Genomic DNA, 20998 nt, shown 5'->3' with positions numbered 1-20998 from the left:
AGGATGTGCTTGGGTTATAGTCGATTTGGGTTCCACGTGAAATAGTTTAAGGCCATTTAACCATCTATTCATATTTCTGACAATAGTTAGAGGATCAAAGGATTTCCCATCCTTGATTTTATTATTGGGCCCCAACCAAACGAAATAACAAGAAATGGCAAAGATAGATATAAAAATAGGAAGAAATGGCAAAGATAGAAAAATTGAGAGGAAGAGATGAACTCTGAGGTAGGTACTCCATTAAGCACCGCAAACAGCTAAACCAAGGCCAAGTTGTGCAAACCGATCTGAATCCTATCTTAACGCAAACCGATCTGAATCCTATCTTAACGAGGATCAAAGGATTTCCCATTCTTGATTGGAATTCAAGGTTGATTCCAAATCGATCTGAATCCTATCTCCACTTCCTATCTTCGAACAAACAATGTTCTTGACGCAAGGAAGAGCATGTGTTATGCTACTCCAAGTCAAAGGACCAGCTTTGGGTTTAAACTTGGCAATAAAAAAGTATTTCAGATTTCAGAGCTCTTGCCCATAAAGTGTTGGGATTGGAGATCAGTCTCCATCCCAAGTGGAGAAGAAGGGCGAGATTATGGTCAACATTCTTGATAAATCCTAAACCCCCTAATGACTTTGGTTTACAAACACTCTCCCAAGATATAAGGGAAAGTTTGCACGACTCTTTGAGTACACCCCTCCAGAATTTGGTATTGATGCTATCAAGTTTAGTACACAAGGATTTAGGGAATAAGAAGCATGACATTAGATAGGTTGGGATAAAACTGAGAACTGATTTAATTATTGTTGCTCTACTAGCAAGAGGCAAGAGAGGGGCCTTCCAACTGGCCAACTTGGATTGGACTCGATTTGGATTCTGGAGAGGTGATGGACTTGAACTCGCAAATTGGATTGAGAAACGAGATACAGTAGCAATCTAGAATTTTTTATCCTATAAATAGTTACAATTACTGAATTACTCCATCAAAAGATTCTCAGAGTTCAATAAAACTGGAAGAATTAATAAACATATTGTCCTTCTCATTGCAAGTTGTGCCCACTAATTCTTTCTTTGGCTCTCTGCTACATTACAATTCAAGTTCTAACTATACTATTTTAGGTGATGATCTAAATTCATGCTTTTAATGGGAACTAGATCGTAGAAATAAAACAACTAACTACAGGGTTTTAAGACAAGGAATCGGGATTTCACCGATTCTGATCCAATTCTGTTAAAATCAGCTAGAATTGGTAACATTCTGCCTGAACCTTACAAACAGAGTGAATCGGCCGCTCCAGAATGGGAGTACTCAGGATCAGCCTCAGCCAATTTGACCGATCTGATTCCAATTGTTTAAACCATGCCTAACTCACATAATGCTAAATCTCTCATCCACATCCGACTCATATAAGATATTTCACTGGATTTTGGGGCATTGAGGATCCAAACAGACACCAACTGAAGACCCATGGACCATCCTAACAAAATTCCATTACCTATGGAGGAAAGCTGAGCTCAAAAGGTAGATACATTGGGTTAGGGGTTGGGATGGTGGGGGGGGGGGGGTGGGATGGGGAGAAGGGGCAATGCAAAGCCACCAGATTAATGAAGTGGTAACAGTCTCCTCCATGATTGCACTCAGTAAAGTGCCCAGCTCTGATATTTTTTCTTTTTGGTTTGGGCGGAGGATGGGAGAGGGGAGAATAGCTCATCTCTATTCCAATTTGGAAGCTGGGAGTGACAAGAGACTGCTGAAATGAACTTCTCAACCAGATTTTCTGCTGATGCGTGCCTTATCTCAAACAAGAACCAGGTAAGGGGCAAAACATCACCTTACTCACACAAGCTACAAACAGACAACCTGTTTTAACTGTGACAATTCAGTGCTCCACACTTTTATCCCTCCCAGAAACAAGCAAACCCATAGAAAACTATGGAGAGGGGTTCACACAATTCTCAGACAGAAAGAAAGACATGACATGCTAGTTAGCATTAGGTAATGCTCCTCCAGATAGAGACTGTATCAATCTGATTGTATTAGTTATGGGTTTTAGGTTTCCAGTCTAAAACAATTTTGTGTAATCACGGTTACAGGTAAAGTATTCATGTATCACATTTTTGTTCCATACATACATAATTAGCTTACAACTTGATCAGACTTGCATACCTCTGAAATTGACCATACTAATAAATGCTCTGAATTTCACTTTATTTGGATAGGACTTGGGTCAATGTCCAGTTCAGTAACATCAAAAAATTTCTGACGCAAATCATCCTAGAGTGTGTTATTTCTAAATCATCAAACACTTTACACTATAAAGCATGACCTGTCATGTGAACATCAATAAGATATTCCCTTCAGTTTGAGCATGATTACATAGCATTTCAAGAATGTATCAATATTTCGTTTCTGATTTTTGGTTCTAAATGGGTGACCTTTTCTCCATTCTCTCATATCTTATGGATGTAGTAAACAGAAGAAGCCTCTTACTTTTGGAAACATTCTGGTAATGGATATTAACTAACACCTCCCTTTCTAATAAAAAGGTAAATTCATGATTACCCATTAGCTTTGGTGCTTTAAGTCAACATCTACATAGTTGAAGGTGCAAAACCCCATATGGTGATCTGAATCTGACAATATGAAAGCAGATGGGTACAACAAAAACAACAACAACAACTTTTCAGCCTTATCCCAATACATGGGTCAATTACATGGATCCTTGTCCTCCAATCAGAGCTCTATTCGAGGTTATATTTGATAAAGGCCTAAGCTGTGGATGTCTTTCCTCATCACTTCTCCTAGGGTCAATTTAGATTTGCCCCTGGCTCTATACGGAAGCATCCAAAGGTCTCTGTTGAATATGGCCATGCCACCTCAGATAACTTTTTTGTAGCATATCATGCATCGGAGCTACTCCCTAAACAGCTCTAATATGGTCATTTCTTACTTAATCCTTCCTAGTTTGCCACACATCCATCCATAGTTGTCATGGCGTCGCCAAGGCAGCGATTTGGCGTCCTGGCGGAAAAAGAAGTTCATGGCAGTGCTATGATTTATGTGACTCACAAATGGCGGTCGCCATTGGCTGATAGGCGTCGCTATGCCACCGCCATGGATGCCAGGTCAAGCCTGATTCACTAAGCGGTCGATTTTTTGTAAAATGTAGGGTGATTTTGATAGGGCTATATTGATTTTTGATGATTTGATGTTGCTTAATGTTGGTTTTATATGTTATAGAGTATATATTATAGGCTTGTAGCATGCTAAATAACTTTAGAAAATAGGGGAAATAGAAAAGTAGCATACTAAATAACTTTTGAAAATAGAAAAAATAAAAAATGACACATGGGCGATTTGACCGCCATGGCAACGCCATAATGGGCGATTCATCGCCAAATCGATTAGCCACCCCTCCACAGCCTTGGATCGATTTGACGCCGTGACAACTATGCATCCATCTCAACATCCTCAATTCTGCTATGCTGAGTTATCCACATGATGCTTCTTAATTGGTTAACATTCTGCACTATACATCATAGTTGAACGTATGACTGTCCAACAAAATTTTCCTTTAAGTTTTAAATGAATACATAGATCACACAACTCTCCTTTCATCCATCCTATTTTAATTCTTTATGAAATACCATCCTCTATATCACCTTCTTCATTTATGATTGAACCCAGATATGATGCAAATATGCATCCGTGGAGCGATCCATACCCATCTGGGTATTCGGACAGAGATGAACCAGATCTATATTGTTTTCCGGTCTAGTAGGATTTTAGAAATTTGCTTTATTTAGGAAGATTGCCTTTGCTTTTATTTTATTCACTTTATTTTAGGAAGTTGGGTTTCACATAGGATTTAGAGACTCTTAGAGTGTCAATTTGCTTAGTTATGGTAGTTTCCTATTTCAGTCGAGTTTCTATTATTTCTATTTTTTATTTTTCCTTTAAATTGGTTGTAACCAAATGACAAATCATATTGAGAAGATGAATTGAATTTGGTTTTGATGAAGAGCCTACAGGCATTGTGTGCGATCCTATTCCCCCCCCCTTCTTTGTGCGATTCCTCCCTCCCCTACAACTCCAAGCAGGGGATTCTTCCCCTTTCCCATACCGGCCTTCCATCAAGATACCTACAATAATCACTTTACATATCATACACTCCGTCAGCATTTGCTGCTGGTCCCAAGCCTGGATAAAGTAGGAGGGTTGGTGTGTCAGGTCGGCAGCCAGCATTGGAAGAAAACCCTAGCCAAACCCTTTTAACGAAACGGATGGATCTCAAATAAAATTTGGATCACATCAAATGTGATCAGATCAAGTTCAGATATACCTGGATCCAATCCAAATACAGTCTTACCTTCAAACAGAAACAATATCAGTCCTTTTCAGAAGTACAGATAATTGGCCTTTGTTTTACAATGGAAAATCTGAGGTTACATAACCTCATCTTGCCACTGAGCAGTGCTACCCCTAGATCATATAAATGCTATCATTTCTAACTTCATCCTTTTTTAGTCTTCCCAAAAATCCATCTCAAACACCCTAACCTACATTGATTTATCCATCCAAGCAATATAGCAAGATAAATGGGCAATTTAGAGACCTCGATAAACCAATCCACTGTAACCCCTCTCTTTGGAATGCTCTCATCATCAATCTACAATTTATTTAACAATCATATACATGCTGAGAATTCTTTTCTATGACCAACCATCCACCAGGTTATCTCCCAATGTATGTACCATATGCAACTCTCCAAGTTAGAAAGGAGCATGTTAAAATTTAGGAAATTCCCAAGTGCTAATTGAAGCTAAAACTTTTAAGTGCATAAGCAAAACAGAGTATAGCGAAGCATCAATATTTAGCAAAAGTGGTAAATTAATTGCAAAAGTCTACTTAAATGCCAAAATATGGCCCTGTTTAGGAGCAGCAATGGTGCGTGACATTAGCTGAACCATCAAGAAGGCAATAGTCGGACAAAGCTGGATAATTCGGCTTGGTGCATGGTGTTTAATTACTTCACAATGATCAGTTTTGGCTATTAGAAAGCTGTTGTATTAAAAAACATCAGGAACTGTTGCTTGATCAGCTTTGTGAAAAATGGTTTTGACACAATTAAGAACCTGAAAGCATGGTCGGTCACACCTACAAGCTAACCGGACAATAACATCTCACAGGGATTGTTACATGTTGAAGCCCACTCCACCACAAACTTTAAAGGCACTTAATTGTGACATCTCTAGAAGCTAACCATAAGCTGAAGTAGTAATGTAGTAGGATGACATTTGCACTTGTTTCTGGGATATATAACATGAGTAAAATATACAATATATGGACGGGCATCACAAATTTTACTGAAGTAATGAATACAAGGCTAGCATGCTTCTTTGAAATACCAAGTAATTGCTGCACATTCTAACAAGGCCAACCACCAAAGACAAGTGAGAAACAAGAGATTCCTTTAATCTAGTGCATTTCCAATTGTGTCTGTTTTTGGGCAAAAGCAATTTGGCATGTGAAGTCAACTGTACATCTCTTACTGTTCAGCCTACCAATATCAAGATACTTAGGTGCCGTTTGATAACACTCTGGGAGAATGTTTCTGGTGTTCTTCTATTATGCGGGAATGCAAATAGAACAGAAATATGTTTGGCACGTCCGGTTCATTTTTTTATTCTCCCGGAATGAACCAATGAAAAAGAATGAGTAAAGAATAAATTGCAAGAGTACCAAAAAGTTGCTTTTCTATTCTTTTAGAAACTTAAAAGAACAAAACTATTCAAAACCCCACAATCTCTTTTCTCTATCTCACGACCAAAAACCCCCAAATCCTAAGGAGAACCTGCAATAGGTTTTCACTCTCGGTCGCGGCTTCCTGGAACTGTCGCTGCTTCCCTGCAACGGTCGCCGCTTCTCTCCTCTCGGTCGCCGCTGCCCTCTCTCTCCTTCGCCGCTTCAACGGTTTCTCCTCTCAGTCGCAGGTTGGTCGCAGGTCAGTCGCCGCTTCCTTCTATCTCTCTCTCGGTCGCAGGTCGGTCGCAGGTCAGTTGCCGGTGGCCGCTTCCTTGCCTCTCACGATCGTCGCTTCCTTGCAACTCACGATCAAAGCCTGTTTCCGAGAATTTCAAGTTTTGTTATTATTGAGAGAGGGGAAAGTCTCTCTCTCTCTCTCTCTCTCTCTCTCTTCGAAGTGCAAATCAAACTCTCGTTTTCGAAATTTCGAAATCTAAAGAAGTGCTTAGATTATCGGTTCTTCTCTAATGGAGATTCTTTCGAGTCCGATCAGCATTTGTTCAAAGGAGAATCAGAAGATCTATCAGGAATGGTTTAACTTTGCCGACACAGGTTCCTCCTCCCTTTCCATCATTTCATTTTTTTTTTTTTTCTAATTTATTGGATCGATCTCGCTTAAATCTTCAAAGTTTCCAACCTGTTTTTCGTTCTTTTCTTCTTTAGATGCCGACGGCCGCATTACGGGAAACGATGCGACCAAGTTCTTCGCCATGGCTAATTTATCTCGGCCAGCACTCAAGCAGGTTTCTTTCTTCACTATTTGCTTATTTTCTTCTGTGGCTCATAATTCGTCCTCCTGTTTCACCTTTAGGATCCACATTTTTGTGCTTCTAGATGAACTCTTTAAATTTAGAAGCTCTAGATTATCACTATAGAGTATGGACCCAATAGGGTAGTATTTTACATGATGATGTTTATTGAGTTTAATCCCTCCAAAAACTTCTGTTCTAATTTGTTTCGCATAGCAAGTATCAGTTACATCCACTCTTTTTCTATATCTTGGACGAGCATTGTGAAATTACAATTTATTGATTTCTTTTCTCAAAAGGGCATTGCAGAGCCAGTTCATGTGGTCTCTCAGGAAGTGATTTTATTTTTAGGGAAGGGGCTAGATAATATCCTACTTTATGTTTACCAGCTAAAAGGTTTTGCTGCATCGCTACATCTGCTTGTTCTGGGTTCCATACGTTGCCATATTGGTGCCTAGGATGTTGATTTTTCTTATGCCTAACACAAAGGGAAGTGTAGCATGGATGTTTCTATCTTGGTTACCATGTCTGTCTGTAATTTGATTATAATTGTTTCTTTAGCTGAAATATCCTTTTATTTTCTTCATAGGTGTGGGCAATTGCGGATTCCGAACGTCAAGGGTTCCTTGATTTTAATGACTTTGTTGTTGCAATGCAGGTTCTGGCATACCTTAATACTTATTTATATTTTATCATTTTGAGAGAAACTATTTTTTACTAACTTCCTATCTTGAACAGTTAATTGCATTAGCACAAGCAGGACATGAAATTACACAAGATATTCTTAGCAAAGAAGGTAAATTAAGGAATGATTTTTAGCTTTGTCCTTTTTAACAGATAGTAGGCATTAAATTATCAAAAAAGAGAAGGGGAAAAAAAAGGATGTTAACGCTCACGGAGAACAAGAAGATGGTGATATTGCGAGTACTTCTACTACAATTCATCAAGGCAGTCAACGTGTACAAGGAAGACAGATGAATGAGCTAAGGATACAAATTGCAAATCAGATGGCAATAGATAAGGGTTACCCCTTGATTTGATTGTTTATGTAATAAAATTTCAAGACACCTATTTGCAGCTATGATTTTTATTTTGTAATTCCTATAAACTTGAATAGTAGACTTTTGTTTTCTTATTAAGATAAATGTGGGAACTCTTTATGTTTATATTTTATTATTTCCTTTAAGTAATAGTATTTTAAAAGATAATTTCATAAACAAATTATTTCCTTATTTAAGTTAAATTTGACCATAATAGCATGTTTGTAATTATTGATTTCATTGTTCAAAAGTGAATTTTCATTATTATACTCTCCAGGAATAGAAGTGTTTGCCAAACGCTGTTTCTGTTCTTTTCCTGTTCTAAAGCCATTTCTGAAATAGTTTTACCAAACGCTGTTTCTGTTCCGCCAGAGTGTCTTCACAGCATGGAATCGAAAAAGAACACTTCTGTAAAAGAACACTCTCCAGGAATAGAAGTGTTATCAAACGGCCTCTTAACAACTGACCAGCGCAGTTGGTGAGTTTGTGATGCCCACACTCACCAGGAGGTTTCGAGTTCAGATCTCCTGGCTGTTACCATCCCCCTCCCCCCTTCTATAGTGTATCCATCTAAAAAAAAAATATCAAGATTGGCCAAGACCTATTTTTCCTTTACTCCAGTAAACACTAAAGATGGTTAAATCTGACAAATGAATTCATCTCATGTAATTATCAGTACAAAGAGAGATGCCATTAGTAATAGAATCCATGGAACTCGTTAACAAACACACTATCAGCATCAAACACAATAACAACTAATTGAAGAATATGTTCAAATATTTTATCCATACAACAAGAGAATTGGTTTCCATCATATAATTTAGCTAAGTACGTATTAACACAGAAAAAAATGTACTCCTAGACGAAACATATATAGAGAATGAAATGATGATAGCCAATTAAGCATTCCACAAGTTCCAAAATGCCAAAATCTTAAAAAAAAAAAAAAAAAAAAAAAAAAAAAAAAAAGAAGGTGAGTTGTACTTTGCATGGATAAAACAGTACGTCAGACAAATGAGCATGACATGTGAATATATTTTTGGCCAGAGTACAATAAATAACTCCAAACAAGGTGAAACTAATATCAGAAGAAAGTAAAAACAGGGGGCTAATGAAAAGAGAGATTGGTTAGGAAAGATGAAGAGATGGATTCACTAGAAGCAACTCTAACAATTCTGTTATGATTTTTCTTTCACTCACAGCATTAGAAAACGAGCAAGTGCCTCTTGTACCCTTTAGTCCTGTAGTCCGGAAACTTCTCTTGGACTACCTTAACAGTTAACAATGCTTAAAAGAACAATGTTCAGGAGTTGCTACATAGTATGTCTAGGTTTCTTCTATTGTTCACAAAAGCCATTGGAATGTCAATCAACAGTTACAAAAAGTGTGTCATTAAAGGGCTAGAAGAGACATAACTTCTTCAAAGGTGAAGTATAGGACTTCACATAAAATCCTTATTCAAAGTACTCCCACGGCCACAAGCAAATCCACCAACATATTACGACGAATTGGCTACACAAAATATAGCTAACAGGTCCAATATTACCAAGCCACCTTTTCCTCATGAGAAGAGCCAAGGACTGTAGCAGCTGTCTCAATTCAGTTCCTACACTAACCCCTGATACTAGAAAAGTTCAATATCAGTGCGAAAGGACAACAATTCAAGACAATTCAAGACGAAGAAGTAGATAGAGAGTCAGAGAACAAGTAACAGTATTGTGTAGCAACTTAGTAACATTGAAAAAGATCCATTACGCTCATATAGAACATAATCCAAGATATAACAATGTATAAAAAAAAGTGTACGATAGACAATACCATACAGAAAATAATGTGGAAAAATTCCAATTGTCTCACAGTTTCTGATCTGCTATCCTTGAGTTTATAGATAAAATTAAGTAAATTCGGAGACATCCAAGGAAACCGGAATTAATGACAAAAAGTTGCACCTGAGACGACCAGAGAATTCCTTCTGTATTGTTTATTTATTTATTTCTTCCTCATTATATACACATCCGTCTCCTCGTAAGCATACTCCGGATGCAAATGCTCGTGAGGGACCTTTTCAATCTTGAAAGTTCTCTCACAGATCTCCCAGAACAAGCTGTGAGCTTCTGGCGACCTCAATTGGTAACCAAGCAGAATGACGCCAGAATCCCCAACAAGAGATTCCATGGCAGAAATAAGTTGGGGAACAGACTCTTCGATATAAACAACATCTGCCGCGATGACGAAATCGAAAGGAGGGTTTAAGGATTTGATCTGGTCAGAGTTGTTCCAGTAGAGCTGAGCGGTCTTAAGGGTTTTCCCAAGCGTGGGTTTATTGCGCTTGAGGTTTCGTTTGAGAGCCGGCATGACTGGAGCTATGTCTGTGAGGACGATTTCGAGGCCAAGTAAGGAGAGACCCATGCCGGCGGGGCCGCAGCCGGTGCCGAGCTCGATGGCTCGCTTACCGGAAAAGCTGAGGAGGTGGGTGTAGGGGTTAGGTGCGGAAGAAGACGAGCTGGGGGTTAGCAACCAGCGCTCGACGAATTTGACGAGGACAAGGGAGCAAGGCCAGACGGAGGTGCCTACGTGCATCGAACCATTGTCTTGTTGGATGGAGAGGACAGCATCGCGCACCGGGAGTTCGATCACTGGCGAGTCCGTGAATTTCATCCTTAATGAAATGAAAGTCCTTTGAGATTTCTTCTGATAGTTCAAACTCCTTGGGGCATCTGTACTCTGAAGACTCTGAAGTCTGAACTATGGCCGGAAGAAAACGGGTGAGCAAGCAACGCGACGCGGCACACAGAGAGTTTGGCTGCAGAGATAACTCCGCACGCGGGCAGAATTGGGTTGGTGCAAGACCAGCACAGCCCAAAGTGTATTGACAATGGCCTTTGTCAGTCCAGCCCAACCTCTACAACTAAATGCCCAGTTTAAATCTTGAGAGAGCTTGTGTAATATCAATGAAGTGCAATAAAATGGTATCAACCATAGGAGGGTAGCGAGGTCATTTCACTTTATTCACCATTAATTACTACACACCATGGAGCTTAAAAATATCAAGTGATAAGCAAAAAGTTTGATGTCTAAAATTCAGAAACCTAGGGCTGTTCCACTCTACATAATAATTCTAATAATCTATTGACTGATATACCATAATACGGTCAACGAATAGGAGGAAAACACTTATCATAAAAGGCTTACCACGGTGCAGACGTGCCTGGTCAGCATCAACTCCGACCATCTTGGATAACAGCTCCCCGATTGGCTCCACGCTTTCCACATGTATAGGTACTCTAGTATGATCGTCTTCGCTATTCTTGATCTGAAGGTATGATGATCGGCTTCGTCCGTCCATCCTAAAGGCACTCATTTGAGCCAACCATACGTCCCACGGCAGAAACCTTCCTTGGTCGGGCCAACACCTCTTGGTCGGTTCCCACTCTTCCTGATTGCATCATCATTTCCGTCAATAGAAGGGTTGATTGGCTCCATCTATAACTGAACATGCCAACCAGGTGCAACGCTAGAGACGCGGTCCCCATCTATCACATGTCACTTAGATTCCATGTTTAATCTTCTCAACTTGCAATCTGAAACTACAATTGGCTAGCCGGATAGAAAATAGCCGCTACGTCTTTAAGATGCAGGGATTTTTGTTTTTTGTAGAGATGCATGAAGGCCAAGAACCTAAGCTAATATGTGTAAAAAAGGTAGGTTTATCATCTTCTCATATAAAGAAATAATTAATCGGAATGGTGTGTGTTTTACTTAAATTGATGAAGTTGAGACTTGAAGCCATGACGACATGCAAGTAAATAAGGAATCCATAATTAAATGTCAAGGAAATTAGGAAGCTTAATTTTATTTTTAAAACTTTAAAATTACATACGGGTTTCAGCCCTTATGCAAGAGCCCTGTCCGAAAGCCCGATGGGCTTGGCTTGCTTGGGCTCAGGCTTAGACGCGTCTAAGGTTAAGGTAACTTTTATTTTTTATTTTGCTAAAGATGGGTATTTAAGTCTTCGGTCTGATTAATCCCGTGGGTTTATAGTACACAATTCCATAGATCGGCTCATATTGGGGTTGAATGAGAACCATTCAACTTTCATCAAAAGTAGTGAAGAACACTAAACACCCTCATGTGAATAGCCCTAAGGAGATAAGAGGAGTCAACTCAGAACCACATGCTTCTTAAGGCGAAGGTCCCTCGCCAACTCGGCTAACCCCTTGGGGTTCAAACCCCGGTGTGAGTGGCCCAAGAAAGTAAGCTGAATCGAACTTAGAACCACAGGCTTCCTGAGTCGAAAGTCCCTTGCCAACTTGGTTACCCCTTGGAGTTGGCTAAGGTACCCTAGGTTGTGCATGGGCCTTCAAACACATGGGTCCAATCCCACCAATAGCACCTTATTTTCAGTCCTCTAGGATTGAGGACTCTGTTGTAATTTTTTTTAGATGAATAGAATATAAATTAAAGGAAGAAAAGAAAACATTAACAAAACCCACAAAGGAAGGATTGAGTTGTTGGTATTGTTATTGGTCTCGGCTGATATCGATATGATACTAAAGTATCCGAGATTGACTGTATCGGTATGAATCAGTCAACATTATCTTTATTTTTCATTAAAATTAAATTTTTAACGATTTTATCCTTGATACCAATATGATACCTGATCCTAGATCGACCAAATATCAGGACCGATCATAATTAATACTAATATGATACGACTGACACAACATATCCAATATCGATATCCAAAACCATGGGTCCAGCTATGCATGGCATATGATACCCTAAAGCAAGTCCAGATCACCTTCTCTTAATGAGTTGGGAGATTTCTCTTTTTGTATGCTCATGAGTCGATTCATGGCCTTTCAAAACCTAGATACCCACTCTTACGATTTGGCATTAATATTATATATTATATATTATAGATTATATATTTTTTAATATTAAAGATGCATTGCCACCCCCTGAACTTTGGTCCTTATTCAATGCCACCCCCTGGACTTTTCGAAATACCAAAGACAACCCCTGAAAATTCAAAAATTTCCAAATCACTCCCCATCGTTAGCCGATCGTGTTAAGTGATAGAACCTCTGTTAGTTTTTTTACAAAATGCCCAAAACACCCCTGGCTATTGCCGGCACTGAAAACAGGCAAAAAGTCTAGAAACCGACCAAGCAAAACCCAAAGAGTGTGAACATGAAAACGAAAGATCAGGTCCTTCTACCAACTCACCGATCCGGATCACGATTTGCCATGTGAGGAGGTGCGGGAATAGAGGCGAAGGTGGAGGTAGTTGTGCATGCTTTGAGAGGAACGATCTTACGTTTAGCCTGAAAGGTTCGTGTGGGTGGTTACCACCATTGGCATTGTCAGGAAAGTTCAGAAAGTCATAAAGATCTGCAGTGACTCTTCTCTTCATCCTCCTCCCATGACGATGATGATGATCGTAATGACAACGAAGAATCTGAGTTGTTTTAGTGTTAGATATGAGATCCGGTTCTTTGACCTCTCTCAAGCAGGCTTCCTCTCCTTCGCATCCTCGCCGGAGAATTCGGTAGTGCACCTGAAGATAACAATGTGAAGCCTATTTCTCTGAGCCATGGGAGGAGGTGGAAGAGAGGCTGAGATTTTATTCCTTTGATTAAGAAGACAACCCCCCATCCCCATGGACAATGCGAGATCAGTGGTGAGAGGAATCAAACTTGAAAAAATCCCATATAAATGATCTCCCAAGGGTCTAGCTCTTGTATCATATCTCGCTTTGCTATCAAGTCTTCTTCTCCCATCTGATAATCTATCTCCGATGCTATGCCACTGTCGATCGTGGTGAGATCCACAGTGAAGGTTTCGTAAGGTGGTCTCTTTCTTCAAACCTCTTATTCCTCATCTAAAATAACGATGGGATTACTTAAAATTAAAGGAACAAAGAAAGAAAAATTCAATTATTACCTATTTTACATCTGCAACAGATTTTTGGTTCCGGTCATAGTTGAGATCACCATTAGTACTGCAGAGCTGAATGGAGCGGAATATTTTTCAAACCCTAGCAGGTCCAACAGAAAACCAAAAAATAGAAAAAAATAAAAAATAAAAAACAAAAGTAATCCAAACTTGTGAAAAATCAAATCTTTTGCTTTCGAAACATTCAAATAATTCGAATAAGAGATTCTTCCTTTAACGCCCAGAAATCTAACAAGATCTCCAAGACTCAATCCAAAAGAAGGAAGCCCTAATGGGTTGGTTAGGGCGGCGGAGTAGATCGACAACCAAGAACAGCTCTCCCGATGACTGAATAAATCACCATCAGATTTCAGAAATCGACGGTGGAACACAGTGATGCCCAGAGATCTTTTAGGGTTTAAGGCTTAATTCATTTGGTAAAGGGAGGGTAATATTGTCCTCTCACAATAGCCAGGGTGTTTTGGGCATTTTGTAAAAAAACACTAACAGAGGTTCTATCACTTAACACGGTCGGCTAATGGCAGGGATTGATTTGAAATTTTTTGAATTTTCAGGGGGTGTCTTTGGTGTTTTGAAAAATCCAGGGTGTGGGATTGAATAAGGACCAAAGTTCAGGGGGTGGCAATGCAATTTTCTCTTAATATTAAATTTCACCATTGTTTATTTTATTCCCTCTCCCTAGTCTCTACTGATCTTGCCTTTGCCATATCACCCATTGTTTATATATATTATTCCTTCTCTCTTAATTCTTTTTTTTTTTTTTTTTTTACCCTTTCCACGCTCATCCCATTGTTTGCAATCTTGCACCAACCTTATTCTTCAACCCAACCCAACCCAACCCAACCCACTATCACTTCTACAAGCAACACAGCCCGCCCCCTTGTTGTTCTTTCCAACGCCACCCACCCTTTGCAACTATGTTCCTTCTCCTTTTCCTTTGTAAAAGGCAACAAAGGAACACCATTGCTGCACCTCTTGTTACATTTATTCGAGTATGGATCAGATCCTCATATGAGAATCATTTTTGTACGGTGTTTGAACCACACTTGGACTCCACTTAATCACTCTCTTCTTTCAGTTGGTTTTTATTTTGAGTGGAGTCCAAGTGAGGATCAAACACCGTACGAGAATCATTCTTGTACGAGAACTTGATCCGATCTCCATTTATTCCCTCTCCCTGCTGCCCCACTACCGAGTTGTATATTTTTATTTCCACTTACAACATCTTCTTTCTTCTTTCTTCTTTCTCTTTGCACAACCCACCCCTGTTCTTTCTCCCATCCAACCAACACCTCGCATCCCCATCCCCACCTGACCTCTGCTTGCCTGCCCTCCCTTGCAACCCCACCTTTCTCCCAGGTCCATGCCCCTGTGCATCATCACACCATATGTTGCTACCATGCTGCAATTCCCATCACTACAAGCACTAGACCCCAGTCTCTAGCCATCTCACCCTGCCAACCCATCGGTTGCCCTTGTTGCTCAGCCACTGCAATGGTCGACCACCCTTGTGCAACCACCCCTGTGCATGCATCACACGAATGTGGATCAGGTTCTTGTACAAGCTGATCCACACAGATGGAATCCACCACAGAGTTGGTTGTTAGGTGGATTCCATCTATACAAATCAGCCCCGTAGGAGAATGGTTCTCGTACAAGGACTTGATCCGCTCTCGCATCACACCACCCTGCCAAGACCTCTCCTTTGCATGCAATATTAGTAACCCACACGACATTTTTCAAATCCCTAACCCCTACTCTCCATCTTTGGGTTCAGGTTCCCAAATCAAAATACTTCAAGAAAAGGCCAGCTTTCCACAAAAAAAATTTAAGCACCCGCAGATCCCCATGCTGGAACAGTATAGTCTCGATGCTTCCTTTTCTAAAAAGAATTATTCTATGGCAATTAGGCAATGGCAATAATACTTTTTTTCTGGGATGATCCTTGGATCTTAACATCCCAACCGAACAAGACTCTTGATATATACTCCTTTAATTCTAGACATCCCAAGCAATCTCGCTTTATGGCTAGTGAATTTGCAATAAACAGTATTTGGAATATGGGACTTCTGAATAACGATTTACCAATCCATTTTAATAGTCTTATATTGCAGATGCAATTGTCCCAACATTCTGACAGTTGGCAGTGTCTCTTCTCAAAGGAGGTATCTTTCAAAACAAAGCTTGCTGCTAATTATCTATTGACAAATTCTCTGACAAATTTCAATGGATGCTCAAACAAGTGTTGCTGCTTATATCCTTGCTCACAATGGTGGCGTTTTTACTGGGTGGCGTTTTTACTGGAAAATCAATATTCATCCCAAGTTTAAATTCTTCTTTTGGAGACCGATCAACGCACGACTTCCTACAAAGAATATCTTATCAAGATGGATGGACATTGACCCCACCTGTGGTTTCTATCAATTTCATCATGAATCTTTACATCATATCTTCTTTGATTGTGATTTCATAAAAAGAGTTTGGGCTGCAAGCTCATTAGGACTCAAACCAGACCAACTGCAAGGTTTTACTTTCAATACATTTGTCATGTATTGCTTCAATTCGGGGGATATACTAAGTCTGATTTGAAGAGGTTCTTTTCCATTTTTATGACTTATTGCTATTTTATTTGGAAGCATAGAAACAAAATTTTGTTTCATGAGATGAAACCATTCATTCTATCTTGAAACAAGCGGATTTCTGGATTACCGATGGATTTCAATCCAATGCACAAGAATCACAGGTGGTATCTTTTCAATTTGAAAAATTCACCCAACCCCCAAATGGTGAGAATATTTTATTAGTCACAATTAGGACGAATAAAATTCAAAAAATTAGTGCATGGGCAGTTTGTTTATTTACCCAAGGACAATGTATTTTATGTCATGATGACTATTTGATGACAGGAGAAGATGGTGAAGGAGTAGTTATAGGACTGCTCAAGGGTATTCGATTGGCAAAAGACATGAATACGAAGGTTGATGCGGTTTGGAGTAATTGAGAGGAAAGTGGATCGGTAATGCAATGGAATTTACATAATATCCCTCTTATTAATTATAGTATTTTAATATCCCTAAGAAGAGAGTTGGACAATTACTCACTTAACCCTATGTTTGTATTAAAAGCTAATAATAGCATAATAGGACACCTCAAGCATGTTGCCTTACAGGCTTTGAATGCTAACAGTATATAGTTAGGTCGGATATGTGTTGTATGGAATTTTAATTTATAATATTTTGCTTTCCAGATAATAATAAAAAAAAACAACTCTCCATCTTCTTCACAACCCCCTGTTCTCGATGTTCCCCATGATGGAAGATAAAATATTGGAAGGGTAGATTGAAAAATTAAGAAAATGTACACCGTATGAGGAAGTAGCCAGTTTTTCGAAGAACACTTTTCTGAACAACACAAGGCATCCAACGAATGTACAAGGAGAGATAACTCCCTCATTTGAGGATCTGATCCCGACTCCCCTAGAGCTTGCCGTTGCTTGTGATGGCACATCAAAGCGTAGGGTGAAGAAACTCTAAATTCCTTAATTTCCTTCTAAGGTTCTTTAATCAGTTATGCATACAAAGTTAATTACTATAAAGAGATTGGTGCAAGAGTTTAATCTTTGGTAAAAAGTTTTCTAATAGACCCACCAACTAAAAGAGTTCGTCGTCTGGAGCAATCCACGATGTGAATGGAATTATTTACTCCCACTTTATAATATGAATTGTCTGAATACCCTAAAACTCTTGATAGTTTAGTGGTCTGTAGAGCAGAGACTCCTCACCTTAATCTTTTTCTTCCATTCCTCCTTTCTTTTTCTCTTTCTTAATTTCTCCTAGTCCTTGAAATGTGCTTAACTAAGAAGCCCATTAAAATCAAATTGCACCTATTAAAAACTAATCCCCAAGTTTATTTGCGATAATGCATTCCTCATTAAGTTTGAACAGAGACTATACATAAGTTTTACAAAAAAACGGAAGAAAGTATATCCAAGGGCTAATATACTAGGGGGAAGATTAAATTAACCAAAATAGTTATCTTATCAAGAATTATGGGTGCGGATTCCATCTTCATGTTTCTATCCCCAAGCTTCATCTTTACATTACATTAACACATAATGCCCTTTCCTTGTCCTATATACAAAAGATGCATGCATGGCTGTGTAAATGAAAAGGCTACATTGATTTTTACCTAAACCTATGAACCTGAATCCACTTTTTAAACGCTCAAATACTCTTATAAGCCTAGATTTGAAAAGACTACAACCATGAGAACATGAAACAAGGCAATAATTGAGTTCAAAAGAGGCTCATTGCTTTGCCCCCACTAACCCTCTTTTTCTCTTAACAAAAGTGACCAGTTTTAAAGAAAGCAGCTTTCAGGATCCAACTGAATATGCATGAATCTCCTTCAACACCATTGAGGATGCTTCCAAGCATTTGTTTTAGCCCCCATCAAGCACCCATACCACCTCCCTCCCCTCCCCCACCAAAGAAAAGTTCCAATTATATAATCTTCCTCCACTTCACCCTTTCAACCCCACTTTATCATCAACTATGCTTTTCTCATACAATTCATGAAACCATCTTGTATTCAGATCCAACCATTAATTGATGATGGGCAAAGGGTTTGAACACCAACTCCTAGAAAATCCCTAGTTTCCCCTCCTGTATCATCCTTCTGGCAATTAGCACGTTTCCTGGGATGCATCTGCAACTGGTTCAAACTGGATAAACTGTTCGAACTATCTAAATGATGATGATTTCGCTTCTCATTCGGTGTCGGGTTTAGACCAAACAATCCATTGTATTTGTTTTCATCTTCTACTTGAATGTTGCTGCAGTCGACTTCAAAATTCCCAAAAAAGGTTGGGTCACTTGAAGTTGAACCTATTTGGGCAGCTTTTTGTAGCAAAGCTGTCGCAGACATGTTTGCTGTAGATAGTTGATGATGTTGGTGCTGATTACTGTAAAGTGATGGAGCACTAACAAGTCCAGGAGTACTACCAACTTCCTTAATGTTGCTTAATGGTAGTGATGTGCTAGTCAGATCCCTGGCATTGGTAGCAGATGAGAGCTTAATTCCATAATCCCAGTTTAATTGATACTCTGATTGTGGAGGATTTGGATATGAAGTAAAAGGATTGAAAGGATCAGAACCCATGTGATGTAATTCAGGGAGATTTTGGCTTAATGCTTTGGTAGCTTGAGATCCTTGGCCCATCCACAAAGAAAGACCTGGCCTAGAGTGATTATTAATTGCTTCTTCATTGCTTGGAAGTGGCTTGAAAATAGAAGAGAAATGTTGTACCATGCTGGGTCCTAATGAAGTCCCCATAAGATGATGATTGAAGTTTCCTCCTGAGGTTGCATTGACAATATTTGATGCTGCAGTAACTCTAGCTGTTTCTTCTGCTAATGCATCGCAGAAGGCCCTGTGAGTGATGAAGCTATCTCGCCTGTTTGAACAAAATTAGATAAACAAAAGTTAAGAATCTCACAGACAATGATCTGAAAATGCTCTATCCTACTGGTATTACTACAGCAACAACAAAAAGCAATTAATCATAGATCAGTTTGGCTGCTAATTAAAGTTTGTAGCTCAGTTTGTAGCTCATTTGAACAGGTTTAACCATGAGGGTTGGAGTTCTTATCCCAGCTTATCCTTTTCTTCCATATATGAAAGAAGAAAGAAGAAAGAAGAAAAGAAATCATCATATTGAAAATTCATTAAAAGAGGCAGTTAAGATATCTTACTAAAGGGAAATCAACAATAAAAGCCAGAGACAGAGACATATTTGTCCCTGTTGAAGTGTCCATCCCAAAACCTCAAGATATTAGGTGGCGAGAGCTCCATTTAACTGATATGAGACTATATCCTTATGGACCTGAGCTTTGATATTATGTTGAAGGGTCCAACTAAAAAACTTAAGGCATTAGGTAGAGAAAGCTCCTCAAGTATATGAAGGCATATATCTATAATTCCCAACATCTCGTCTCTACTAACACACAACTCAAGCAAAAACATCTCCAACCACAACCATTTTCAGCTTCTTTTGCTACAATTTTGTAGGTTGGCTTATTGTTACTACTTGTCTCAATACACGAATGACATGATCCTTAAAGATGGCTATAATTACCGCGAAAATAAAGTCCCGCAATCACATCTGTACTCTCTAGTGCCACAGGTTTTTGAATGTGCTTTCCAATCTGACTGCACAGCATACCGCTTGGAGCACTTTTCACATTTCCACTTCTTCTCTCCATGTTTTCTACAGAAGTGTTTCTTTATACCAGTGAGATCTCCGAGAGCCCGCGAAGGATGGTGATGAACACAGCTCTTTTCTGGGCATACATAGACTCTCTTCCTTGGTTCTTTGCTAGTCCTCTGCCTGAGCTTCCATGGAAGGTTATGTCCCCTCCGATGAAGTTGAAGATTTTGATCTCTTTGGAAACCCTTCCCACATATCTCACACAAGAATCTGTTAGTAGCCATTAGAGTCTTTGGCGACAGGGCTATGACCTCAGCTTCAGGATCTATTTAAAACCAAAATAGTCTCATCACAAAAAAAGAAAAGAAAATTGACGATTCATGAATCTCTCAGAACCTTAAAAGCTACAGAAACACACACACACACACACATACACAGTGATAAAACAGCAACAAAAGGTAGATCAAGAAAGAGAAGATTGCCTGGGGTTCCTGGCAGATTTCTCTTTTTCTTAGTTAGAGGAGGATTGGATCCTGCAGCAGTTGACTTCTGTGTGAAACCATTTGAGATAGCTTCTCCTGCCATCATCGCTAACATCTCACCTTCCTTAGCTTTGGAGTAAAAATTCAAGTAGCTCAAAGAAGCAAAATATAGTGATGAAAATGAGATCAAGAGGAGACACAACAGCAATGGTACCTTGGTTATGGCTCAAATACTACTTAACATGGGCTGATAGCCAGAGGATTTTATGAATCTCTCTCTCTCTCTCTCTACTTGTGGGTTTGCAGTCTTATTACCTGCTTTTGGTTTGATTAGTATATAATTATTTTATGGGAGGCGGTGAAAAGTTAAAGTTGGAAAGGAGAGAAGGGGGCAAGGAGGGCCGGAGGGGCCAAAGCTGATCAAAGGTGCATCATGACACATATGATGAGGTCGGAAGAAAGTGAGTCTACATACCTTTCTCATTTGGAATGATTATCCCATAATTTGCTTTGCTGTTCGTTTTGTTAATTCACTCACCAGTTTTTTATATAATATTCTCAAGAAACATTTGAGGACATGCAATAGTCCCATAGGGGAAACTACTCCCCACAGAGAGAGAGAGAGAGAGAGAGAGAGAGAGAGAGAGAGAGAGAGAGAGAGAGAGAGAGAGAGAGAGAGAGAGAGAGAGAGAGAGAGAGAGAGAGTATTAATCTCTCTTAAACTTTGATAATATCAAGATATTCTTGGCTCAAATCT

The 20998-nt window shown here is 39.3% G+C and overlaps 3 protein-coding genes and 1 long non-coding RNA gene across 4 annotated transcripts; 1 reads left to right on the top strand and 3 right to left on the bottom strand.

The window, feature by feature from the left end:
• Nucleotides 1-6173: 6173 nt before the first annotated feature.
• On the top strand, nucleotides 6174-7387 carry LOC122058585 (EH domain-containing protein 1-like). The gene is made up of 4 exons (XM_042621210.1): nucleotides 6174-6356; nucleotides 6468-6547; nucleotides 7143-7211; nucleotides 7292-7387. Exons 1-4 carry the CDS (start codon nucleotides 6272-6274, stop codon nucleotides 7370-7372), a joined length of 315 nt encoding a protein of 104 aa, XP_042477144.1. The 5' UTR covers nucleotides 6174-6271; the 3' UTR covers nucleotides 7373-7387.
• A 1494-nt stretch (nucleotides 7388-8881) lies between these two features.
• LOC122059232 lies at nucleotides 8882-11002 on the bottom strand. The gene is made up of 2 exons (XR_006134007.1): nucleotides 10786-11002; nucleotides 8882-9211 (listed from the first exon to the last, which is right to left on the bottom strand). It is a non-coding gene; the product is annotated as an uncharacterized LOC122059232 (long non-coding RNA).
• Nucleotides 9310-10488, bottom strand: LOC122059231 (protein-lysine methyltransferase METTL21D). The gene has a single exon (XM_042621916.1). The coding sequence runs from the start codon at nucleotides 10249-10251 to the stop codon at nucleotides 9583-9585; it is 669 nt and encodes a 222-aa protein (XP_042477850.1). The 5' UTR covers nucleotides 10252-10488; the 3' UTR covers nucleotides 9310-9582.
• Nucleotides 11003-17621: 6619 nt separating the features above from the next.
• On the bottom strand, nucleotides 17622-20541 carry LOC122060053 (zinc finger protein MAGPIE-like). Its single transcript, XM_042623208.1, has 3 exons — nucleotides 20242-20541; nucleotides 19688-20084; nucleotides 17622-19006 (listed from the first exon to the last, which is right to left on the bottom strand). The coding sequence occupies exons 1-3, from the start codon at nucleotides 20354-20356 to the stop codon at nucleotides 18142-18144; spliced, it is 1377 nt and encodes a 458-aa protein (XP_042479142.1). The 5' UTR covers nucleotides 20357-20541; the 3' UTR covers nucleotides 17622-18141.
• Nucleotides 20542-20998: the final 457 nt, after the last annotated feature.

The sequence above is a fragment of the Macadamia integrifolia genome, chromosome 13, assembly GCF_013358625.1.
Source record: "Macadamia integrifolia cultivar HAES 741 chromosome 13, SCU_Mint_v3, whole genome shotgun sequence".
In the NCBI taxonomy this organism is placed as follows: Eukaryota; Viridiplantae; Streptophyta; class Magnoliopsida; order Proteales; family Proteaceae; genus Macadamia; species Macadamia integrifolia.
This window is presented reverse-complemented; position numbering and strand designations above follow the sequence as displayed.